The following is a 9,450-nucleotide window of genomic DNA, read 5'->3' on the forward strand; positions in this document are numbered from 1 at the left end:
AAGAGTGTTAAATGTTATAAAAACAATTCACTTGCATTTGATAAGGTAATGTCTTTAATATATTAAAATTTAACTTCTGAAATAGATGGGATAGCGGCATATATAATTATTTTTGGTTATTTTGTATAATATTAATGAAAAAAATTATTTAAAAAAAAATTTTTTTTTCACCGAATTATTTTAAATCTATACTATATATATATATATATGTATACTGATTTGTATAGATAAGATTCGTATTTATGATCGTATTACATTTAAGATTACAAAAATTTACATTATACATACATTATATTGTAAGATTAAAAAATCAATTAAATAATCAATAGAAAATGTTTGAAAAAAATATTTAAATATATTATATATCGAGCCGAGAAACATTAATATTGGAATATGAATATTACAAAAATTAATTAAACAAATATGTCAGATTTATTTACTACTTTAGATTTGGTTTGAAACTCGCTGATATAAAGCTAATTCAAGTCTTTTTATGTTATTTCTATATATATAATTTTTTTGTTAAGTTTCTTCGATTTTAGATAAAATTTAACTAATATCATAATGAATAAAAAAAAAACGTATATTGTTATTGATACAATAGTACGTTATTATTGATATAATAAAATGTAATATATAAATTATAATTCACAAAAGTATTATTAATCATAATTAGGAAGATGTTAATTTTCATAAATGAAAACATTGTTTCATGGTCTTTTACATCTTTTTTACACGTACTCGTCATCATGATTACAATGATATCTTTTTATTTTATGGACGATTTTTACTAAATTCTAAGTGGAATTTAAATATTATTAATATAAATCAACAACATAATATATAACATTCGTATAAAAATTTCGAATACTATGTATCATTGTACATTATAATTTGATAAATCTCCTTCACATCTATTGTATTTGTTCATAAATATATTAATGGTAAACATTACCAAATATATATTGTCACAGTTAAAAATGAAATATTTTAAATATATGGCCTTTGGTTACTTAATTTTTGGCTTAATTGACCAACTGGTTTTGAAGAATCTCAACAATTTATATCATCATTACTTTTATATTCATAACATTAATAACTAATAATTAATACGTATGCGTTTAATATTTAAAAATATACTTCATACTACGTCTTATATATATATATATATATATATATATATATTATCAGCTTATTTATTTCATTGAATTGTTATGAATCATAGCGCTGTAAGGCATTAAAATGTATAAAACTTTGGTTAGTTGCAATTGGTAAAAAAAAAAACTTGAAACCTTATGAAACTTTTTATGAAACTATTCTTGAAAATTATTTATAATTTATAATTAACAATTTAAACTCGAAAAAAAATTTAATAATACAATGTAGCTAGTAATAAATACATTTGAAGTATTAAATTAAAGAAGATGCGAAAGAATTGTTAGGCATGTACACACATAAAATTAATGTTCGGTCACTTAAAGTAAGCATTAAGATAAGATTTATTGAAGTATTATAACTGATACACACGTATATAAAAAAAATGGATATTTATATATATATATATATATATATATATATATATACATACATACATATAATTTCCTGTTTAAAACATAACAGACATTTTTGTCAAAGCCAATAAGAAAATAATATTCCATAAAAAAATCATTCAAAAAAATATTTTGATCACGTATTCGTGAACACTCTTCTCCGTATTATTCTCATGCCGATATTATTTTCCTTTTTTATTACCTATTGGATAATGACGTAGCAGAATTTAAATGAACAAAACAAAAAAAAAAACAAAAAAAAAAAAATCAAACTCACCAAAGGAATCTGCTCTCAAAGGCACTTTCGATAGAGCAACGGCGCTTTCGCAATCATCTGTCTTCATCATACGAACGACAAAGTTTGAACAATAATAGCAGCAATAACAAAAATAATAAGGCTATCAATAACCTATGAATATTATGCAGCTCAAATCATCGTCCTTTACTATGTCTTAGATCAACAAAAATGCTCAAGCTCTGCCTTAGTTTGTGCTTTCAGAGCTCGCGCCAAAAACTAATTTCACTGTACTCAAACGGCCTTCCGTACATATAGCTTATAAGTATTTAAAATTTATTAAGTTTACCGAGCGCTTGCGACACTTGGTCATAAAAAAAAAAAAATATCTTCAAACGTACGATATTTCCCGTGCGAAAATACTACGAAGATTTAACTTTCTCTGATATATCGCTCTATTAGCCTTAAGCTCTTGGTGTTACTCCCCGTATCTCGGCGATCGTCACCTACCGACTGACTCACTTTCAACCACTGGACGCAATTACATACTACGGCTTATCTTTCCCTCCTTCTTTAGTTGTAAAAACACTACAATTGTTTTTTCTCTCTGTCAAGAATGACGAAGATTTTTTACATGCACATTCAATGACTTGTCATTTTGCTACATTGTATTTGTTTTTGTATGGCAATTGTTAAAGCCGATAAGCCAAGGTAAGAAGAAAGAGACAAAATAAGAAGAATATACTGCGACATTGACGACGGTTCGGCGAAAATTTAATTTTCTCAGCTTTATTGGGCATTATTATTCATTCATCGCCGGTGTTTATCAAATTCAAAGGAAACGAACATTACACATACTAATATACGCTTTTAAAATTAATGATTTTAGATGATGATTAAGATTTAAAAAAAAAATAATAATAAATAAATAAATAAATAAATAAATAAATAAAAGGTAAAAACCAATTTAATATAAATAACAAATTGGCACAAATTTTACCACCTCGTTTTAGCGAAGACAAACTTAATAACAATTTTTAAATAAATATTTTAGACAATATTGTTTAAAAATAATTATAATTATTTTGTACATGTAATTATCGCACTGACATATTCATAGATTTAATTTACATTTTATTGATTATGTAGAATTGATTGTTATACTGAAAATTATGTTGTTTTTCAGACTTTTTCATATTCATTAGGAAGCTCATCTCCTACTTTTATTCTGTCCTTCGATTTTCGATTTATCCGATGTTTCACCGCGTCTTCGTTTGTTCAATGGATTTCTAGGATCGTAAATTTCAAACCAATCGTCACCCTTTGTACTGGCGTCTTTGGCTAAAACTGGTGCTTTGTCTTCGCATCGTAAAGCATGAGTCATCCAAGATTCATCATTTGGATCATCAACATCATCATCCTTTTCTTCATCGTTTTTATTGCCCGACGTCGAACATTCGCTATCCAAATGTTGTTCTCTGGCACTGTTTACTTTATTCTTAAATTTATTGAGCAACTGAAGTGTAAAATCTTCTCGCGAGGAACCTACACATTGATAAAACTGTGATTTTATATATATATATATATATATCGTAAAATATATTTTTAACGGCTATCGTTATCGTTACGTTTACCTTTTTTAGGAAATTTGGACGTTTCTTTTTTATATTTTTCTTGCGTTTCATGATATTGTTTAATAACTTCGGATATTTTTTTCTCTTCGATCTTCTGCTTTTCTTCGTCCAACTTTTTATTTTGTTCTTTTCTTATTTCACGTTTAAAATCACGAATTTCCTTTTTGATTTCTTCCCTGTAACACATACATAAATACATAAATACGTATATACACATATCTTTAATTAAATTAAAAATAAAATATAATTTCTAATAGATGAGACAATATAAATATAATTAGCACATACGTTTGTCTCTTTCTCTCATCTTTTCTATCCTTTCCAAGATAGTACTCCTCTTCCGAATCATTCTTTTCTTTATTATTAACCGTATTATCTAGTTTTTTTTTTAAAATCAAATTCTTGGATTCTTTTAATTTATTTTTTACTCTTTCTGCCATTTCGCTGTAACAAGATAATAATTCTTTAATAAGTTATTAGATTCTAATATGTGATAAAATTTACTTTTATACAGAATTAATAAATTTATTTATATATAACTGCTTTTCTTTATCTTCTGAGGCTTCTTCTTCTTCTTCTTCTTCTTCTTCTTCTTCTTCTTCTATAAGCATTGAATCCCTATCACTCTCCGAATCACTATTATTTTCTCTCATTTTTTTATTCGGTGGGCTATCAGTTGTAAACACAGGCTCGGAACTTAATTTCGGATCTGATAAATTGTCGTGGGCCGATTTACTTTTGCCACCCAATTGCTTACTTAAAACAACAGACTCTTCTTCATCTTCTTCAGCTTCCTCTCCAAATGATAATAATTTAAAATCTCTGTAAAATATAGATTTATAAACTCCTGATTTTTCTACCCTGTAAATGTTTTAATTAAATTTTCTACATCTCATACTGTTATTACATACTTTACACCTTTTCTTTGCTTTTTCCTTGTCTTTTCTTCTACAACATTCGCTTTAAGAACTCTGGCTACAATATCATCAAAGGGATTGCTTAGAATTTCTGTTTTTAGTATTTTTTGAGGATAGATTGGCCTGTCGTTCTGAAATATTTGAGACAATTGATGAAAGTAGTCGACAAAATTATACTTTGAATGTAAATATTATACTTCGTCGACAAGAGCATCCTCAAGCTTTATCATATTGAACACAGTTTCACCCGTGACCTTTCCAAATATTGTGTGCTTGTTTTGCAATTCTGGTGCAGCGGCAAGCGTGAAAAAAAATTGAGATCCATTATCGTCTTTGCCAGAATTTGCCATAGCCAATAGACCTCTTCGGCAAAATCGTAATCTTGTGTGAAACTCATCCTAGAATATATTAATAACTACGACTTATTTATTTGTATAAATAGTTGGTTACGAGCATTAGTCTACAATTTAAACTCACTTTAAAGTGTTCTCCATAGATACTTTCACCACCTTCTCCCGTACCCGTTGGATCTCCTCCTTGAACAATAAATCCCTTAACCACTCGATGAAATATTGTATTATCATAATATCCTTCCATGCATAATTGTATGAAATTTCTACATGCTTTTGGAGCTTCTTTTGTCCACAATTCTAAGTCTATGTCTCCGATAGTTGTTTTCATAACGACCTGCGTTGATAAGGTTATACATAGGTTAGAATAAATTACATCAAATTCAAATCAGAAGTGATTTTTAAAAAATGTACCAAATATTTTACAAAATATGAATTATTACATACCTTTCCAGTGGTAGGTGGCTCGAGTATATAAATGTTACTCATTTTCTTTTATTTCTATAACAATGAAAATAACAAAATTTCCCTTATTTATAATCTTAAATTTTTTAATTTCAAATTTATTTATTTTTATTTTAAATAAAAATTGGTTTTTAAAATGCAATTCTTATATTATTTGCGACACTTGAAATTTTAACCGTCAATAGCTGAACAATCTGTAACATAAAATATACTTTTCATAATACTCTACACATCCATGCTTAATACCTATATAAACGGTACGCACTATTATAAATGGGCAATTTACCTGTTTCCTTGGATACTGAGAAAACTTAATAAGTGTTTATTCTACTTCTGAACTTTTTAACATTGTACAGTTCATTATTAGAAAAGAAATTTATAAGTAGTTAGAATAATGGCAGAGAAACAAGAATTTTATAAATTGATTAACGATAAGACCAAAGTGCCTCGTTTAACTCCTGTGCCTCAAATCGATCATTTGAATAATATAAAATTAGAGAGGGATCCACTTAAAAAATTTCGTAATCAAGCAATGAAATTTGTAAGACCCAAACCACCACAAACAAAATTATCAGATAAATGGAGAAGTAGCGTTCATCGCATTTCAAAAACATTCTACACCGAAGAGCTCATTAAATTGGCAAAGACCATTCCAGTTCAAGGCCTTTCACCAGAGTGGGAAGAAAACATTTTAAAATTAATCCCCAAAACATCTAAAAGAAAATATATATTATTTCTCATGTCGATAATGAAGGAAATTAAACAAAATTATATCAAAGAAATGGAAAATTTCAATGCAAACTGTATTACAAATGCGATGGAAACAAATTTGTATCTAGAACACTCGGAAGATTCTAAATGTAGAAAAGCAAATGATAATATTTTCAATTCGTCGTTTAATAGTAATCGCGAGCTTATACTTAAAAAGTATTTCCTATCTCATCGATTAATTAGAACTATTTCCAATATTATGTATGATAATCTTCCCAAGATTTTCATTAATTTTGAGCAATATAAGTCGCTTGATGAACAACTACATATATCCAAATTAAGTGAAATGATAAATAATGATTTACAGCGCTGTGCTATGATAGTACAAAATCAATGCTACAACGAGATTGTTAGATGCATGCTTCGAATGAATTATTTAAAAAATGACAAAAGACTGCCAAAATTGTTGCACTCTGCGGAAAGCTTTATGGTGCAGCAAATTATAAACAGTATAATTAACAGTATTGATAGTTTCATTGAGTCTATGAAAAGTTCAAAACCTTGCGTCCAATTGAAATTGCAATTACTTTGTAGAAACGATAAGCTTGAAGTAGAACCAAGTATCGAGAATATTCAGGCTGAATGTCATCGGATCATCGATAATATAACAGATATAGCACAAGATCTTGTCCCTTTTGGGGAATGGTTAAAGATGAGCGAGGAAGCGAAATACATTAAAGTGCGTTTACCAGAATGGTTTTTGAATAAGGCGCACGACGATTTGCAGCAAGTGCTCAGAGATAATTTTAAATCATTATCAGAACATTATAATTTCGTTAGTGTGCGTTTTAGTACACTTTGCTCGGACAGGACTAAAAAGCAAATAGTTAGATTAATAAATAAAAGAAATAATTTTGATGTGTACTATTCTGAGGTTAATAAATTTAATGCCTACTTGACAGAAATCAATGCTATGGAAGCGAAAGTCTATTATAATTTTGGGATATTGAATCAGATGTCTGGAAAAAATGATTTAAAACAAAATACTTCTGATATATTAAATAAATTGATAGAAGAACTTATAAGGAATCACCAAGAACTGAATCGTTCGATCTGCATGGAATTTGAAAATCTTGAAAGCCGAGCTCTTACAATTCCAGACGATACAAAGTCTTTGTTTGAGCTCACCGATTATGTGTCTTACGCCTCAAAGGTTCTGGTTAAAGAATTAGAGATCAAGATTCAAAGATCCGTCAACATGCTGAGTTCCTTACTGCAAACAGCTGTACTATCCAACGAGCACATGGAGCTGAATAAGGTTACGATTAACTGGTTGGAGCTAATAAAGCCAGTATTTAGCCAGCATAATATATTCTGTGAAGCAAAAAAAGGGGAATTAGAGGATGAATTACAAAGAAAAATTAATTTATTAAGTGCTCGAATAGATAATATTATTCATGAGCTGGTCATTATTAATGATATGGATGATGTAAAAAGTGTTAACGCGTACAGAGAATTTCTCGTCGCAATTCACAATAAAATTAATCAAATGGACAATCAAATTGAGCGAATAAACGTCGAGGAAAGACTCTTTAAATTTCCAGAAACAACATTTCCCAAAGTGGAAGAGATTAAAGAGACACTGAACGCATTTTGCTCACTCGTACATATTATTTGCCAATGGCAAAGGGAGAATGAAGTATGGATGGTTGGACCGTTTGAATATTTAGACGCTGAAATTATAGATAAGAAAACAATGTATTATTTGGAAAAAATTACAGAAATGCATAAAATGTTTAAAGTGAAAGCAAGGTCGGATCTTACAACGAATAAACCATTCAAATTTTCGGGAATTGTTGATGATCCGGATCCTCTGCAACAACCCGCGCCATTAAAACTCTGCTGGCAAACTCTACAAGACTTAAGCACATTTAAAAATTACGTTCCACTAGCTATTTGCATGTGTAATCCCGCATTGGAAAAGCGACATTGGAATGAAATGTCAACTATTGCTGGGATAAATTTGTTACCTAATGCTGGGACGACTTTAAAGAAAATAATTAACTTAAATTTATTACAAGACTTGGAAAAATACGAAACAATTAGCATTGGAGCGAGCAAGGAGTTAGCTCTTCGACAAACATTAAATGCATTGATCGAAGAATGGCATTTAATAAATTTTTCAATATCGATCGATGAAACGTCGAAATTACCAATTATAGGCGAAATAGACAAAATTGATATTCTTCTTGAAGAACAATTTGTGATGATTAAGAAAATGTTATCTTCGCATTTCATTGTGCCTATCGAGACGAAAGTGATCGAGTTTTTTCAAAAACTTTGTTTAATTCGTGATTTTATCGAATACTGGAATTGTGTACAAGAGCAATGTAAGTATCTGAGTTCGTTATTTTCCAATGAAATTGTAGAAAATCATCTTCAGACCGAGGTTGATTTATATAAATCGCTAATGACAATTTTACAATCAATACAAAACTCTCTTTCGTCGACCCCAACTTTCCATTACATAACCGAAACGACAAATATTTTAGATAAGCTAAAACAAGGAAAATACGCCCTAGAGCTAATATATACAAAAGTTTATGATTATTTCGAGGAACTGAGGCTTTCCTTCACACGATTGTTCTTCCTATCGGAGAACGAAATTATGAAACTTGTATTTGAACATGAAGAAACTCGGATAGAGAACGCACATTACATAAAGAAAGTCTTTCCTAATATAAACAATCTAAAAACAGATGAAGAATTTAATATTCTTTCGATAATCGGCGACGGTGGTGAGGAAATAAAATTAGAGAAAATAATTTCCATTTTACCGAAAACTAACTCTGTCACGGATTGGCTAATATGTTTAAATAATGAGATTGCAAATATAATAAAAGGCAGGATCGATGATAATCTAAGGACATTCGACTCTAATGAAATATCTCTCAAATGGATTGCAAACACACCTAGTATGGTGATTCTCTGTGTTCAGCAAATTATTTGGACCTCTCAAATCCACAGCGCTTTTTTGTTTAATAATTTAGAATCGCTGAAAATTTGTCGTGACAGGCTGAAAGGGCAAAGGGAAAATTTGCAACGATTCTTAAAGCTCAGCTTAATTAGAAAGGATCGAGAAATTGTAGCGTCATTGATAGTGCTCCTCATTCATCAAGAAGATGTGACGAATTTACTGATTGAAAAGAAGATACACGAGGACACCGACTTCGACTGGAAATGTCAAATTCGTTATTATTATCAAGAGGAGCGAGTTAAGGTCATTATTATCAATACCTGCATTAAATATGCATACGAATATCATAGCAGCAGCCAGCGAATAATAGTTAATACGCCATTGACCGAACGATGCTATAGAAACTTGATGGAGGCGTATTATCAGAATTACTTCGGGGCAATCGTTGGCTTCTCGTCTGTCGGAAAAACTGAAACAATGAAAAATTTGTCAAGAACGTTAGCCGTACCTTTCTTCATGTTTAGCGGAGAAGATAGACAAGATTATAACAGCATTGGTAAGATATTCAAGGGCTTAGTGACAATGGAAGCATGGGTTTACTTTAAAAATTT

The 9,450-nt window shown here is 29.6% G+C and overlaps 2 protein-coding genes across 2 annotated transcripts in view; both read right to left on the bottom strand.

Moving 5' to 3' along the window:
* LOC105363051 (uncharacterized) overlaps positions 1 to 1,894 on the bottom strand; it is a 14,603-nt gene extending 12,709 nt beyond the window's left edge. Inside the window, exon 1 of the mRNA XM_011500622.1 lies at positions 1,828 to 1,894. Coding sequence (XP_011498924.1) covers positions 1,828 to 1,894 — 67 coding nt within the window. The remainder of the gene's footprint in view (positions 1 to 1,827) is intronic.
* Positions 1,895 to 2,950: 1,056 nt separating this feature from the next.
* LOC105362948 (peptidyl-prolyl cis-trans isomerase CWC27 homolog) lies at positions 2,951 to 9,182 on the bottom strand. The gene is made up of 9 exons (XM_011500503.1): positions 9,160 to 9,182; positions 5,134 to 5,187; positions 4,814 to 5,023; positions 4,534 to 4,734; positions 4,331 to 4,467; positions 3,960 to 4,241; positions 3,708 to 3,863; positions 3,420 to 3,595; positions 2,951 to 3,330 (listed from the first exon to the last, which is right to left on the bottom strand). Exons 2-9 carry the CDS (start codon positions 5,173 to 5,175, stop codon positions 2,996 to 2,998), a joined length of 1,539 nt encoding a protein of 512 aa, XP_011498805.1. The 5' UTR covers positions 5,176 to 5,187; positions 9,160 to 9,182; the 3' UTR covers positions 2,951 to 2,995.
* Between the last annotated feature and the right edge of the window lie 268 nt (positions 9,183 to 9,450).

This window comes from Ceratosolen solmsi, unplaced genomic scaffold (assembly GCF_000503995.2).
Source record: "Ceratosolen solmsi marchali unplaced genomic scaffold, CerSol_1.0 scaffold56, whole genome shotgun sequence".
NCBI lineage: Eukaryota > Metazoa > Arthropoda > Insecta > Hymenoptera > Agaonidae > Ceratosolen > Ceratosolen solmsi.

Bases quoted from the DNA above. Each gene is read 5' to 3' on its own strand.
- LOC105362948 (XM_011500503.1), bottom strand. From the start codon at position 5,175: ATGAGTAACATTTATATACTCGAGCCACCTACCACTGGAAAG. The intron at 4,242-4,330 runs GTATGTAATAAC...TATATTTTACAG, and splicing joins AAGCAAAGAAAAGGTGTAAA to AGATTTTAAATTATTATCAT. The intron at 3,331-3,419 runs GTAAACGTAACG...ATCAATGTGTAG, and splicing joins GTCCAAATTTCCTAAAAAAG to GTTCCTCGCGAGAAGATTTT.